This window comes from Petaurus breviceps, unplaced genomic scaffold, assembly GCF_028583685.1.
Source record: "Petaurus breviceps papuanus isolate PSGF00001 unplaced genomic scaffold, PetGlider_PUasm1.0 90692, whole genome shotgun sequence".
NCBI lineage: Eukaryota > Metazoa > Chordata > Mammalia > Diprotodontia > Petauridae > Petaurus > Petaurus breviceps.
In genome coordinates, this window is record NW_027187313.1 from 1,125,180 (window position 1) to 1,142,132 (window position 16,953).

The 16,953-nt window shown below is 38.8% G+C and overlaps 1 protein-coding gene across 1 annotated transcript in view; it reads right to left on the reverse strand.

The window, feature by feature from the left end:
* Positions 1 to 531: 531 nt before the first annotated feature.
* The window catches only part of AXDND1 (axonemal dynein light chain domain containing 1), a 136,145-nt gene continuing 119,723 nt past the window's right edge, over positions 532 to 16,953 (reverse strand). The window contains exons 22-26 of the mRNA XM_069065463.1: positions 10,321 to 10,440; positions 10,068 to 10,175; positions 6,135 to 6,226; positions 4,499 to 4,719; positions 532 to 3,023 (exon numbers count right to left, since the gene is read on the reverse strand). Of these exons, the coding sequence (XP_068921564.1) occupies positions 2,938 to 3,023; positions 4,499 to 4,719; positions 6,135 to 6,226; positions 10,068 to 10,175; positions 10,321 to 10,440 (627 nt within the window). The 3' untranslated portion in view covers positions 532 to 2,937. The remainder of the gene's footprint in view (positions 3,024 to 4,498; positions 4,720 to 6,134; positions 6,227 to 10,067; positions 10,176 to 10,320; positions 10,441 to 16,953) is intronic.

Genomic DNA, 16,953 nt, shown 5'->3' on the forward strand with positions numbered 1-16,953 from the left:
GTTCAAAGAGGCTGAGCAGGATATTTCATCTTAAAAAAAAAAAAAAGCAGAATACTGTGGCTATAGCTAGGTGCCGCAGTGGATATAGAGCTATGGCCCTGGAGTCAGGATAAACCTGAATTTTAATAACAACCTCAGATATTTTTTAGCTGAGTGACCCTGAGCAAGTCACCTAACATCTGTCAATGTTTTCTCATCTATAAAATGGAGATTAATAATAGCAACTTTCTCATAGGGTTGTTGTAAAAGTAAAGTGAAATAATTTGTGTAAAGTGCTTTGTAAACTTGAAAGCACTATGTAAATCCTATTATTATTGATCCTAATTATGTCAAAAGATGGGGAAAAATTGATATCGATATGGGGCCACTGATCATACCTTTTTGGTACAGTACTTAGTATTTCTTTAAAAGGAAAAAAAAGATTGTACAATCTACATATCAGCAAAAACATTCAATTTTGCACTGTTGGCACCTAATAAATGCATTCCTAAAAAGTACCTATTATAGCAAATAATGTAACTTCAGTTTTTCTGTTCTCTTCTGTTATAAAATCAGAGATGCCTAGCAAGGAGAAAAAATGGTCCCAAGGCATAATAAAATCATACTCTGGAAGATAGTGAAGCTTTTTAAAGCTTTCAAGAAAAATCAATAATATGATAAAAAAACTCTACTAGTAAAACTCAAAATAAGTAACAAAGTAAACATCGACAATTTAAATACAGTAGGTTGGAAGGACTGCTGGGTATAGGGGCAGTATAGGGAGCAATAATGATTTGATTAAGATGTTCTCAAACTTGAAGCCCCCTCCCCCAATAATTCTCATTCTGCATCTAATACAATTGCCTGGTGTTGAGGTGTGTTTCTGAGTCCTTTGGCCTGAACTCAGGACAATAGTTCAGTTACATTGCTGTTGAAATCAGTTGTTGTGGGTTGGCTTGGGAACCTAATCAGTCTTTTATGGCATAATATTTCTGTGGGGAAATGTGTTCTGACATATTTACAACCATCATGTGATAGGGAGTCTTTGTTTATCGTTTAGTAGGATAGTTTTTTTTTTTAGCCCAAATTTGCATCTCCAAGGACATTAGCTAAGAAAACTCCAGATGGCTAGCAGATTCCATAAACCCAAGTTTGGGGGTGATGTTTGCCATACTTACTGGCTTTGAATCTATAACAATGAAACCAATATTGATGGATAGGAATAGAGAAGAATACCTATCATTTTATTTTGGTGGAACTTTGTAGCAGCAAGCACCCCAGCATCCCCAGGGTGGCTGCTCACACAGGTTCTTAGATCGGCTTTGTTAAAGGAAAGCAACTCAAAATGGGTTAACAAGCTTACTTTAATCAGTCAAACATATATCGTTTACCTAGTTCAGGGGAAAAAGGTCAGCACCCCGAACTTCAGAGTATACAGACAGAATTATCAAGACAGAAACAGATCTAGTAGACAGCTTTCCAAACTGTCCAACCATTACATCCATACCAAATCAACATCTGGGTTTTTCAAAGGGGGGGGGGGGCTCTCAACAACTGCTTCCCAGAGTTTCATCTGATCAAATCACAAAACACTTCTCAAAGTGAGCCCCAAAACAAAGCCTCAAATCAGGGTTTATATAGCCTTCTCCTGGCTCAGAGAATGTAACAACCTTCTGGACCCACTGGCCAAAAAAAAGTATCAAAAAGTATCTACTGAAAAACAAGCATCCCACCCCAGGCTCCAGGTGCATTTTAGCCTAGGGGCAGGGAAGATCTTAAAAATTTACATTCCCATTACAAACTTTTACAAATATATTGGCAGCATGCAGCAAGAAAGGGAGAATAAAGCAAAGATTGGATCTGGATTTCTCTTGGCTCACACACTGGTCTGCCCTGGTTACTTTATTTATTCTTCTCCCCTTTTTTACCTCCCCTGTATGTGTTGCCTTCCTCCACTGAAATGGAATCTCTTTGTAAGTAGGGACCATCCCATTTTTGTGTTTCTGTATCCTCCACACTTAGCCTGGCACATATTTCACAAATGCTTTATCTACATATTGAAACTTTCAGTCCTGTGAGCCACAGAGAATGATGAATATTTTTCTCTATATAGAATTCACATTACTGACTAGGTGAACTTTTAGCACCATAATTTAGGATGGCACAGTGGAAAACAATTTAGGAACAGAAGTACAGAGATCTGGTGGAGTCAAAGGATCTCAGAGGTAACAGAATAAACTTATTTGAGTAAGAGACCTTCCTATGATATCCCCAGGAGATGATCATCCAGCTTCAGCTTGAAGATTTCTAGGGATGGCAGAGCTCATCAGTGATGAGACATCTCATTTCTCTTTAGGACAACTCCAGATTTTTCTTTATGTTGAGCATTTCTGGAATGCCCTATTTCTGACCTCTCTGTCCAAGTGATACAAAATTAACTCCTCTTCTACATGGCAAACAATCAGATATTTGAAGACAGTTTTCAGGTCTTTACACCCTTTGCCCAGCCCCCCAGGTCTTCTCCTTACTAGGCTAGTTTCTTAAACTGACACCCAGGACTAAACAGGACAGAGTACAGGGAGACTATTGTCTCCCTTGTATGCAGCTTAAGATCTCATTAGTCTTGGTTCCCATGTCACTTCTTGGAGGGGTTTAAAGTCACAGACCTATACCAAGAGAAAAAAGAAGGAATCAGCCAACTTTTGCACAAGCCTTGTTTAATTCAGTCTCTCCTTATACACCAATTCATTGTACATGAATTCATTCCAACAATCACTGTGACTTAAAAAAAAATATTCAAGCTGGTTTCCCTGGAAGCACTTGTCACTTGTCAATGGGAGTGCTATGCCTTGAATTGTATTTTCAGCTGTATAGTTCTGGGATGGGGTTGTTGTATTCAGTGAATGTAATAACTGGAAATGAGAGCGAACGAAACATCTTTATGAAAATTACTTCTCACTAGTGTTTGGATTTGGAGTATGGTTTGGCAGATTTACCATGAGCATGGTGGTCCTTGTCTTTATGCCCTGAATAATCCTTGTGCTCTGTGGGGAGGGGAGAAAAGCATAATGTTTCAAACATAATGATAATAAATAAACACTCTATCATATAGTATGTAAAATAACAACTCATTCTCAAAGAGCTAGTCCCTGCTAAGGTGATAACCCTATAATCTTCCCAGAAACACTTGCAAAGAGGAATCCTGATAACAAACAAATGAGCTATTTATTGGGGATGATGAATCTCCAATTGGGGAAACTTCAGGCAATGTAACAAAATGAAGTGACAAATGTCAGGCAGGGTGGGAAAAATATTTGAGGGCTGTTAAGCTGCTTTAGAACAGGGTTGCTATGCTTGGAAATCTGTTTCCTGACTTCAGCCCCTTTCAGTTGTCCCTTCCTGTCTTGTAGATTTTCTTTTAATCTGTCTATCTAAATTGATAGATAGAAACCTTCTGCTTTTGCTTTGTAACAGTGCTCACAATAGTGGGGCTCAAGCTGCAGGAGCAGATAGATGTAAGAAGGGGTCATTTACTTGTATGATTAGCTTATAATAGCCTAAATCTAGGTGTTAAACCAGTCCTTGAATCCAAGGTTGGGCAAAAGCAAATTCCATTACTCTTAAGTAGATCTCCAGATTGAGGAATAGATCTTTTGTAAAGTTAAGAGGTGTATTTTTTCACTAAATCTGGGGGTGGCCCCATTTAAACTATTTCCAGTTGGTATTGAATGACCTGTAATGTGAAGCAAAGGTCAGACATATCCTGTTTGGCCTCAGGTAGCAGAACTAGGTATCAGGGTTGGAATTCACAAAAAAACACTTTGTCATTGCAATTAGCTATTGAGGGGAAGAGAAGGCTGCCCAGCAAAAGAAAACAGAGCCTTCAAGCAAAGGCTAGATGCCCACTTCTTGGGCTGAGAGGCCTTGAAACCAGCAGGACCTTGTATCTAGTGCTGCCTCTGACACAAAGGGCTGTGTGACCATGGGGAAATTACCTAACCTCTCAATGTTTTCTGTAATTCTCTAATAGTAAAAGGTGCCAGAATTTCCTCACGTGGGAGATCTCTCTACTAAATGACTTCACAAATCCAGCCCTGGGACCTCCTGCGTGGTTGGGGAGGTCCCTTTGACCTTTGAAATGTGGTGATTCTGTAACCTCTACAAAACAAGGCAAACTTCCTCTGATGCCTGACCTTTAAACAGGATTTCCAGGACACTCATTCTGACTTCCTAATGCATACGTTACCAATACATAGTATGACAGAGTAGAAAGAGCTCAAGATTCTAGTCCCAACTTGGCTGGGTGGAAGTAACCTTGTACAATATTTCCTTAGCTTTTCTGGGGCCTCTGTTTCCTAAACTGCCAAATGATAGGACTGGCTTAGATGAGTTCTGTAGTTCCTTTTAGTTCTAAAATTCTGTGGTTCTAACTAAGTACAAACCAGGAAAGTGTCCTGAATGAATTTTAGCTTTTCTAAGACATTTATGGGGCATTCTAGGCTTAGAACACGACCAGCACCTTTGCTTTCAGAGGGTTCTAGTTTTTTCTTCTCCTCTTCCTCTTCCTCCTCCTCCCCCTCCTCTTCTTTGAGTGCTTCTGTAGTGAGGGCAATCCTTAAACTTTCCTGGGTTTTCTGCAGGTCTTTCTCTAGCTCACGGTTTTTCACAAGTGCCTCATTCAGCTTCTCGTTTATTTCTTCATATTTCTCTTCGGCGAGCTGGACGCGAACTTCTGTATCCCTGCCATAGGCAAGAATGGGGGCAGGGGGGCCAGACAGTGAGACAGGGAGGGTTTAAAAGTCTCTTTGGTGTGAGAACTCGTCAGTGGAAAGAAAGAATTGGTCAGCGCTTCAAGGCTTCTAAATGGAATCCCCCAGTTAGGATGTTCAGAATTCTGGTGCTTATATAATGGAAACCAGGAGATACAACTTTCAGTAACCTTTCATTAGGAATAGGGACGGAACCTGTGGTTTCATTTATATTTCCAAGTGAATTTGGGCATCAATTTGATGATGAAATGTCATGTCAATGAAAGTCATCACCCTCTCTCAAATATATTCTTAGAGAACTATTCAAAGTCCTGAGAATTTACTTGACTTTCCTATTATCTCACAACCAGTACCTGTCAGAGTCAGGACTTGAACTCAGGTCTTCCTGGCTTTGAGGCTGACTGTCCATCCACTAGGTCACATTGCCTCTCATTAACCCTTCATTAAAAACTCCTAAAAAAAAAAGGCACCACCTCCAGTAACAGTTGGATTTGACTTCTTTTAATTCATGTGACTCCCTAGTCCAAATCAAATAACTCCTTATTCCAATATCTTTACTTCTAAATTTTCATCCAAAAGTAACCTTTTAGAGATGCCCTTCAAATTTATCAAAAAGTATTTATTGGGGGGCGGCTAGGTGGCACAGTGAACAGAGCACCAGCCCTGGAGTCAGGAGGACCTGAGTTCAAATCTGGCACACAATACTTACTAGCTATGTGACCTTGGGCAAGTCACTTAACCCCAATTACCCTCCAAAAAGCAAAAAAAAAAAAAGTATTTATTGAGTAACCTCCTAGACAGTGAGCTAGCAAGGAGAAAGGGAATAGAGACTATATTATCTAAACTTTGTGCCTCCCCCAATACTCTGCAAACAATTGATACATAATAAATATTTGTTGAATTGAGTGGTTTGGTTTTGTCTTTCCTCCTTAAGTTCCACAGATTCTAGCAAACAATTTGTTTCCCAATAATTCTTACAATTCAACTCTAAATTTACCACAGAGTAGAAGACTTAAGGATCATTTTACTGGGTCCTTGGAAGCTAATTTCACTTCATTCATTCCTCACAGGGTCAAAGAAGGTTTAAATCGACTGGCATTGGTAGCAATGGGGCTGCAGAGGCATAGGCAATCTCTTCCCCTCTTTACTACAGAATGGGGAAGCAGCTGTGCCAAGGACCAGCCCCAAAGTGGGCAAACTGAAACTACCTTGAATACTTTTCCATTGAATGAAAATAGAGGGATGATTTAGGGTCACAAAAGAAGCCACTGTTCAAAGCCCTTCAACTTCTACAGTCTACAATTTTCAGTCTCTGCTAAATGAAAACATTCCCAGACAGAAGCATGACTATCCTTACTTGTTCCCACAATGGCTCCCAATACTTACAAGAGTTTCATTTTCAAATGTTCAATCAGCTTTATGTTCTCAAGTCTTTCCTTTTCATTGATGGTGAATTTAGTAAGGACACTCGCTTCTTCCTGACAGGGGAGATGGCAGATATGAACAGGTAAAGAGTCTTGACAAGGAAAGCTTCAGTTGACTGAGAAGCTCTAGGATAGTTTTATTCATGACCTGGTATCCAGTTTTAGGTGGCAGGGATGAGGAACAGAACACAGCTTACTGATTTGCGAAAGTATCTGTTCTATCCAAATGCCAAATCAGTCAAGTTTGGAATGATGCCAGAGTTGGGCTGGATATGAGAACAGGATAATAAAGAAGTGTGTAATAAAGGGAAGAAAAGGTGAGAAATGAGATTTCTTTAATAGAATACTTAAATAATAGATAGAATAGTTTTATATTTATATATATTCTATATATTTATAGAATAAATAATAGAATAGTTTATTTAAAATCACAGAATCTTAGCATCAGAAAAGATGTTTCCCCAATCAACAGATTAATGTTTCAGACAAAAACAAATTTTAAAAATAACATTGGAAATGTGTAGAAAGGGAAAAGAAAAGGAGTCAAGATCCTATGTTTGATAAAAAGAAGGAAACCCAAAGTTAAAGACACAATAACATTAAAAACAGTGTGTGGGGCGGGAGGTAAATTATTGTCCAGCAGAGTCAGAAAATGTGGCTTTCCATTCTGGTTCTATCATTTGCTAGCTGTGTGACAGCAAGGTGGTGCTATAGTTTATAAAGATCTGGGTCTGGAGTCAGAAGGACTTGAGTTCATATCCAACCTCAGATACTTAGTTGTATGACCCTGGGCAAGTCACAACTTCTGTCTTCCTCTGTTTCTTCAACTATAGAATAATGGCGCCTACATGCCAGGGTTGTTGCAAGGATCAAATGAGATAATCTTTGTAAAGTGCTTAGCACAGTGCCAGTAACATAGCAGGCACTTTTTAAATGTTTGTTTCCTTTCCCATGGGGCAAGTCACTTTAATTACAAGGACAGACACCATGATATAGTAGAATAAACGTTAGATTTAGTACCTTACCAGCTGTGTGACCATTACCCAGTCCTTTAACCTCTATGGATCTTAGTTTCCTTATTTGTAGATGAAAACAGTGGACTAAATGACCTCATATGGTCCTTCCCAGTTCTAAGTCTGTGATCCTATGGCCTCTCTGAACCTCACTTTCCTCATAAGTAAAGCAAAAACTTATATTGCTTCCCTTGGTGTAATGAAAGTGCTTTGCAAACATTCAAGGGTTAGGTAATTGCTATTGGTTGTTATTATAGAACATAAACTTAATGTATAAAGATTGACATAGATTTTAATTTAGGATGAGTCGACTTTTTCTGTGCTACAACCAATTTTAAAAAAAATAGTGAGCATGAAATACAATAATGGGAAATTTCAATATGCCACCATAAGAATATTAAATATTAAATTAACATTAATAATTTAATATTTAATAAATTAATAATAAATATTAAATAAATATTAAAATCCAAACAAAAAGATAAATGAGAAAGGCTGAGATAGAGCAGAATTAACTGGATTTAATAACTTGATGGGGATAACTTAATAGGGAAAGCAAGGAATATACGTATTTTTTTAAGTATTCTTGAAACACACACAAAAACTGATGAAGTGTTTGTTAGGGAGAAGTCATAAGAAAATTTAGAAAGGCTGAAATTTTATACATTCAAGGGTCATAATACAATAAAACTAGAAATAAATAAGGATAATATGAACAAAAAATATTGGATATTCATAGGGAAACTAAAGAATATTAAATAATGCCTAGATGAAAGCTGGAATCGTGTTTTTATTATTATTTACAATCATCTCAAAGATAAAGAGAATACTGTTCAATACTTTAGTGATAATACATTCCACAAATAAAAACCTAGTGGAGACCACTCCATTATCACTTGCAGGACAAGGAGAATGCAGTATGCCTCTTGCTTCCAAGATACTCTTTTACAGGTTTCTCTTGAAAATTGCTTGTCTGTAAAATGGGAATAAATAATATAACCTCCCTCTCAGAGTTGTTGTGAGGACAAAATGAGATAATATTTGTAATGTTCTTTGCAAGCCTTAAAGCTCTATGTGAAAGCTAGCTATTATTTTTATGCTATGCTATCTGCTTCTTCAATGATGTAGTTGACTGCTCTACAAGTCCCAACTTTCTCAGTGGCTTTAGCACCTGACTCAGTCTTCTTCCTAATTTCCTTCTTACTATCATCAGCCAATAAAAACTATCCATCAACAAAATAATAAAATCAGTACTGCATTTGAACAGCTTCTGTACACCTGAACATCCAGAATAGCTAGTTCTAGACTTCCTACAACATATCTAGCATACTCTAAATCGTGGGGTTTTCGGAAAGGTTGCACCTAGGTGTTTTTAATGACATAAATCACTTCCTCTGTTTCCAGAGAAAGCAAAGGGGTTCATGCAATAAAATAGTATTTCCAAATGCTTATCCACTCATGGCCTTCTTGAAGGTCATGATCCAGTTTAGGGGGGAAGAAGGATGAAGGGAGGCACAGGTACCGATTCCCAATGCAAGAATTTTTCCATCCAGGGTCAACCTCCAGTTATGTTTCAAACTTACTGATTTAGTATACAGGACTCTGATCGCTTCTCCTAGTTTATTCAATTAGTGGAGTGGTGGATATAGTAAAGGACAGGCCAGCTTCAGAGTGAAACTTTATCCACTCCATTCACCATCTGACCTTTCTCCCTCTGTGTCTCTGAACTCCGTTGTCTACAGGTCCACCCTTAAGTGATACCACATCATCTCTACCCCAGCTACCTCATATCTTCACATCTCAGCTTTATGAGTATGGTTCACAGGTCATCAGGTGAGGATGGATATATAATCCCTGTTATATAACTGACTGCTACTATTGGATAGAATCAACTAAACCCATTTCTTCTCCCTCTGTATCTAAAGATTGGAAGGATACATTGATGCCTGTGGACCTGAGAAATCATTGATTAAAAAAAAAAAAGAGGGAAAGCCCGAGAACTAGATTTCACACAGCCTAGGAATGAAGCTCTGTTTAAAACAAAAGGTTTAAAAAAATTAAGTGAGGGTAACTCCTAAGTTTGGAAAAGAAGAAAATGTAGTAGTAGTAGTAGTAGTAGTAGTAGATGACATAATATAGGGCTCTAGAATTTGAAAAGAGCTCAAAATTTTAATAATAGCCAAAATTTATATAGTACTTATTAAGTGCCAGGCCCTGTGTTAAGTGCTTTACAAATATTATCTCATTTGATCTTCACAACAACCCTAGGAGAGAGGTGCTACTATTATTCCCATTTTGTAGAGGGGGAAACTGAGGCAGAGGTTAAGTGATTTGTCCAGGGACATGCAGCTGGTAAGTGTCTGAGGCTAGATTTAAACTTGGGTCTTTCTGATTCCAGGCAAAGTGCTTCATCTACTGTGCCACCTACTTCCCCAGAGAGGGGATAAGGGAGAAATGAGAGGGGAAAGAAATGAGGTGAAGAAAAAGGAAAGATGAGAGATAAGTTAAGATTCTCTTGCCAGGCAGAAGGATAATGGTGGGGGTGGGGGAAATCTTTCCCTTCTTATTTGATCAGACCCACAACTTGCAGGAAGATGACTTCCCCCAGGATCAGGGAAGGAAATACACATACAAATATTATGGTGGGAATTTCCTGAAATGTTACAGCTGGGTTTGGTGTAAGGCATTTACAATGGGATTGCAAAATTACAATGAGGGCAGTACCTACCATCAATCTAATATTCCATAGGATTAAGTGAGACAATATTTGTGAAGTGTTTGGCACAATGTCTGGCATATAGTAGGTGCTTAATAAATGCTTATTCTTATCCCATCTCTATCCCAATATTATTGAGTTCAATGGATGTAACCTAGACATTTACCTCTGTAGGTAATAGTCCTTCTACTTCTAGAGGTCTGGCATAGATGTTTTGATCTTTTCCAAGATATCGGACAAGAATTGGCTTTGGAGTTGGGGGAACATCAGCCTCCTGCATAAAGGACATGCGAAGTTGATCACTAAAAGCATGACTGCAAGTTTCCAGGCCCACCCCATTCCTACTATCTGCCGTCACTACCCATCCTCCTCCTCGAGGCACAGCACCTCAACATCTCAATCTCCCTCAACTCCCTTACTTCTGAGCCTTCTTTCGGAGACTCCTCTGTTTCTGGTATCTCTTCCAACTCTTTGTACGCCATTTCCCCAAAGGTCTTCTCCCATTCACTCATGTTGTAAATCTTGCTGTCCCCATCCAGCTGCCAAGTAAAGAAAGGCAATGAATATAGTCACAGATTTGGAGCATGCAGTGTACGTGGTTATATTCATAAGGTACTACATTAAATGTAAGCAGTGTGGTGCAATAAAAAGGAATTTTGCTTAGGAGTGTTCCCAGGAGAGAGAGAGATTCAAATCCTCTGATACTGTGTTAGACACTTCCTAGCTATATGACCATGGACCAAGACACTTAATCCCTCAGCCTATGTTGTCTCATCTGTAAAATGTGAATGATAATTGTGCCTACCTCATAAGGCTACTTTGAGTATCAAATGAGAAAACATACGTAAAGCACTTTACAGGGACCTTAAAGTATTATATAAATGCTAGCCATTGTTTTTCTTATTCTAATTCACTATACACAATCACTTGTGACAATGGGCGAATTATTTATCTTCTCTGAACCTCAGTTTATGTATCTGTAAAATGGGGATAACAAAACATCCAGTAGCTACCTCACAGAACTGTTGTGAAGATCAAATAAAATAATGTATATAAAAGTGCTTCACAAATGTTAAAGTACTCTATAAATGTTGTCTATTATTAGCATGATGAATAAAAATAACAAGTGATGTCTGAAATCACTGTCATAAAAATGTTGGAACAGAACATTTCCACAACTCAGTCAGGTTTTAGGGCGAGGAGACTTTTGGGAGGAAAACGGAATTTTAATGGAGATTCCTGCTATAGTTAGGACATACATGGTAAGATGCAAGGGTAGCTGGAGACAACTATGGCAGAATGCAAAGAACCAGCTATGCCAAGATAGCTTTGAGGCAATTTGGGGCAAGGAGAGAAAATACTAGAGATGCCAGGAAATTCTGAAGATCCACAAAGTGGAGGTGACTGACAGAAATAGAGAGGTTTAAAAGACTCATGATGGAAATCAGCTATCTACATCCAGAGAAAGAACTACAGAATCTGAATGCAGATTGAAACAAACTATTTGCTCTCTCTCTTTTTTGTTTTGCTTTGTTCCTTCTTTCTCGTTATTCATTCCATTGGTTATAATTCTTCTTTACAACTTGACTAATGTTTAATGTGAAGGTATTTGTAGAACCTATATTGGATTGCATGCCACCATGAGGGGAGAGGGGGGTGGAAAGGAAGGGGGAGAAAATTTGGAACTCAAGGGATTGTGGAACTGAATGTTGTAAACTAAAAGTAAATTAATTAATTATTTTTAAAAAGAAATAGGGAGGTTTAGAAATGGGGTAGATTTTAGGGGAAATATATTAATTTCTGTTTTGGAAATATTGAGTTGAGATATCTCTGGGACATTCAGTTTGAGATGGTAACTGATGATGAGGGGTTAAAGTTTACGAGAGACAACGGAGCTAAGATTGTAGATCTGTGAGTCTTCTGCCTAGAGATATTATTTAAACCAATAGGAGCTGGTGAAGTCTTTGAGAGCAAGCAGAGAGAGAAGAGGGTCCAGGAGAGAGCCCAGTTAGGGGGTGTGATAAAGATGATGAATATAGGTAAAGAGTTGGAGGGGGAGGTATATAGTAAACTTTTGTTTTTAACTATATAATAAATTCAATAAGTTACTTTCAGAGCTGTCCTGCTTGTCCATGTTTCTTTCTGGAATTTCTTCTGTTCCCTTCAGTGCATTTTAAAAATAATGCTTCAATGTCTCTATTTTGTTTCTTTACTTTTTTTCTTCTTCTAAATTTCAGCAACACTATTGCTAGCTACCCCAGCCAATCACTCCCCTATCCCTAATAAAAAAGGAAAATATAATTCTCATAACAAATAAGAATAGTCCAGCAAAACAAATCTACATTTTTGCCATATCTAAAAACGTAAATTTCGTTTTGCCCCTTGGGTCCATCACTTGTTTGTCAAAGGAGGGCAGTATGATTCATAATTGGTCTTCTGGAGTCATGATTGATCAGTGTTCTCAAGTTTTTCAAGGGTTTTTTTTGTCTTTATAATGTTATTAGATAGATAGATAATATACATATATTTGTATATGTCTCTTGAGTCTTTAAACTTTAAACTTCACTCTGAACCAGTTCATACAAGTCTTTCTAGATTTCTCTGAAAGTATCCTTTTTAATAATTTCTTACAGCACAATAATATTCCATTACATACATATACCATACTTTTATCCAGCCATTCCTTAACTGTTGGGTCCTACCTGCTAGAAGAACCCTTTCCCAGCCCTCCTTAATCTTAGCCCTCTCGGATTATCATGAATTTAACTTTTATGTATCTTATTTGTACCTAGTTGTTTGCATGTTGTCTTCCCCATTGGACTGTGAGCTCCTCGAAAGCAGCAATTGTCTTTGTTTGGTTTTGCCTACCTTTGTATCCCTGGTGCTTGGCATAGCACCTGGCACAGAGGAATCACCTAATAAATATCTGTTGACTTGATTCTCTTTCCAGTTCTGTTATGATTATTTTCTAAAAGCTGCTACAAATACTGCTGTGCCAGTGGATCTTTTTCTTCTCTCTGATGTCTTTGAATTGTATGCCTGGTAGTGATATAGCTTGATCAAAGGGTACATACAGTTTAGGGACTTTGGGGCTTTATGGAATGACAAATGTAGCTCTACCTACAATATACCTGTTCTCCTGTCCCTCCAATAACTGCCATTTTTCTTTTTTATTATCTTTGCCAATCTGATATATGAGAGGTAAAAAAAAAAATCAGAGTTGCTTAAACTTACATTTCTTTAATTATTAGTTTCATATGGCTTTCAATTGGTGGATTTCTTCTTTTGAGGATTATCTCCTAAAATCCTTTGACAATTTATTGATTTGTGAGTAGCTGCCATTCTCATATATTTAAATTAGTTTCTTATAAATCTTGAATATCAAACCTTTATCAGAGAAACTTGCTGCAAATATTTTTCCCACTTGTTTCCCTTTGAATTTTTAAAAATAATACTTTATTTTCCCCCCAATTACACATAAAGACAATTTTTAACATGCTTTTTAAAAAAGTTTTGAGCTCCAAATTCTATCCTTTCCTCCCTCTCCCTTCCTTGAGATAGTAAACAATCTGATATAGGGTTATACACGTGCAATCATATAAAATATACTTCCATGTTAGACATTTTGTGGAAGAAAACTTACCCCCCCCATAAAAAAAGAAAGAAGGAAAGAAAGTAAAAAATAATATCCTTTAGTCTATATTCAAATACCATCAGTTCTTTTTTGTGGAGGTAGACAGCACTTTTCATCATAAGTCTTTTGGGTTTGCCTTGGATCATTGTATTGCTGAGAACAGTTAAGTCATTCAGAGTTGTTCATCATATAATATTGCTGTTACCATGTACAATGTTCTCCTGGTTCTGCTCACTTCATTCTGCATCAGTTCATAGAAATCTTTCCAGGTTTTTCTGAGAACATGCTGCTCATCATTTCTTATAGCACAATAATAATATTCTATTACAATCATATATCACAGCTTGTTCAGCAATTCCCCAACTGATAGATATCCCCTCAATTTCCAGTTCTTTACCACCACAAAAAAAGCTACTATAAATATTTTTGTACTGAAGGGGCAATGTAAGCCCCTCTGTGAGGAATAAGATTATACAAACCAAGGCCCCAACTCAATATGACCTTTCTAGTACCCTGAGCTGTTTGGGCACAGAGGATCCTGAGAATGTGAAGGCTGCTTCTCTCCTGGGACCCCGGCCATGTCCTCGAGAAGAGTTCCAACTCCTGGAACTAGCCATTCCAAGGAAACATCGTTCTTGGGGGCAGCCTTGGATGAATTGACCTCTGTCCCAGGCCTCACACAAGAAACGATGCTTGCTAAAAACACCTGGCAGTATGCCCTCTTTGTTCTCAGCACTACTTAAACTGTAAGACCCCACATTGGAATCTCACCCATGGAGGACCCTGATGGCTGTATCTAGAATTCCCCAACTTGTGTGATCAGGGGTTGGTGCTTCCCCGCATCAGTGATGATTGTAAATATGTATATATACATATTAATCATAGTTGCTCTTATCTTACTATTCCTAAGCATTTTACTCTGTTATCTCCGGTTTCCCATTCGACTATATTCTAAATAAACTATATTGGATCTTTTGAAGTGCTTAGTGTTCCATTCATGAAAATCCTGAACTTCCTTAATCAGACATGTACATATAGATCCTTTCCCCTTTTTTATTTTTATCTCTTTGGTATACAGACCTAGTAGTGGCATTGCTAGGTCAAAGAGTTATACATATTTTTATAGCGCTTTGGACATAGTTCCAAATTGCTCTCTAAAATGGTTAGAACAGTTCACAGCTCTAACAATAGTGCATTAATGTCCCAATTTTCCCACATTCCCTCCAATATTTGTCATTATTGTTTTCTGTCATATTAGTGTGATAGTAATGGAGGATACAAAGATTCAGATTCAGAAATACCTGCAGGGGTGGTTCCTGCTTCCCTGTTCATTCTAATGCTAAGTACCTTTTCTTGGTACAGCTTATGCAGCTCTTCAGTTGGAATACCATCTATTCTTCTGAAGTCCACCCCTGCTCTTAATAGAGCAATAAACAGTTCCCTTCTTGTTGGTCTATTTTGTCTCTGAATCCTCTGGCTGTTTACTCTTCTCTCTCGAGGCAATTTGTCTTTTTCCCATTCCCCTAAATCGCTTAATTGTGAAATCTTATCCAGCACCTCTGAAAGAGGGTGCCCTATTTCTCCAATTAATAGAGTCAGAATTAGGTGCTTATATGCAGGAGGAGCCGTCTTCACTATGATATTTCTATGAGGAACTCCTAGGGGGGTATCATAATATGCATCTGCATCTCCAATCAGGATAGCAGTTTTCATTACCTCCTCCTTTAGCTTTCTCATACAGTCTCTAAGTGAGTACCAGGGTCTGTCTCCCCTAGGCCACATAGATTCAGTAGGATATTGCTTTTTGCATCCTTCCGCAGCTAAAGCTAGGAGATTAGTTTTGTTATTTCCTCCTTGCATATGGTAATACCTAAAAGCCTGGTGTACAAAAGGATTCTGACTGATACTTATGAATTTTAAGCAGTCCTCACTGTCCAGTGTTATTCCTCTGGTGCCTTCATCAGTGATTCTTACTATCCAAGACACTAAAGACTCCCCCATTCTTTGGGTGAATCTACTCAATATATCAGTGATCTCCTGTTGAGTGAAATCCTCAATTATCTCCCTGGACTCTGTTTTGCCTCGGTGGTTCTCCTGTCTTCTTCTTCGTATGGGGAGAGCTTCTACATTAGAAGACTCCTCATCTAACCTTGCTCCATTCTCCTCACACACATTCTCCTGGAAGCTGTCAGGGCAACTCTGCCCAGCCTGTACAAAAGCTGCATGCACATTCGTTCTGCTAGTTTTTTGCTTCCTTTTAGCTACATGAACAGTAGCTTGCTCCTGGACCACATGAGTCCCTCCAGTTTGCTCTTCTGAGTGCTGTGACACAGAAGAATCCTCAGGCAAACCAGCTGACTCCCTAGCCATCCGAGCTCTTTCCTTTAGCAGCTTATCCCTACTTTTACACATAAGGCAATAACTTGTCAGCAGCACCCAGCCTCTCCTGCACACTCCTGCCAGTTCTTTGCCTGGTTCTATGGGTATTGCTTTCAAACATCTTTCCAAATCTCCAGGTTCTCCCTCTTTTAGCCTTGGTTCCCAGTTTTCACAGGGCCCTGTGCTTTTAGCCCATTCTCTGGCTAGAGAGGAATAAGGCAAATCCTCCCATCCTGGAATAGCCATTTCTCCCTCTAAAGCCCCACTGCTTCCAAATAGAGGCCTGACATTTTGTGATCCCATCCTGATCACCAAATGTATTAGCAATGCCATATTCACAATGCCTATGGAGCTTACAGATATGCTGATATAATTATCAATCACAATATACATCATGCTTGCCATATGGGGGAATAAACTAGAAAATTTATTAAGATACCAAAAGACTGAGTCCCAAAACCAGAAAGTGAAAGCCATCAGAGTAGTTATGACATTGGCACAGGTAGATAAAGTAGAAAGCACCCACATTTTCAAGCCTTTAAAACAGAACAGGCTACCTCAGGCAAAGGTCCTCCTCTCCCCACTCACAGCAACCACCCAGCGTCTGGGAAGCGCACTCCCAGCAGCTCCGGCCCCTGGCAGTCCTCAGCAGGAGTCCTTAGCAGAAATTCTGGCTAACTCAAAAAGGGCTTTGCGCTGCTGCTGCCTCTACTGCTGCTGCTGCCGTCACCACCACTGCCAGCCACCGCAGGAACGCTAGCTTGGCTTCCACTTCCTCTTGCTCCACCCTTTCCTGCTACATCAGCAAGTCCAATGGGGCATGGAAGATCTTTAAATCCCATAACCCTTACAATTAGCCACTCTGATAGGTGGCTACCTCAGAGTCATTTTAATTTATACCGTGTTTCCCCGATAATAAGACCTATCCCAAAAATAAGCCCTCCCCTTACTGTGTAAGATTCCTCTAAAATAAGCCCTCCCCCAAAAATAAGCCCTCTTGAGATTGCTACTGTAGTGAAGGTGATCCCCTGCACTACTC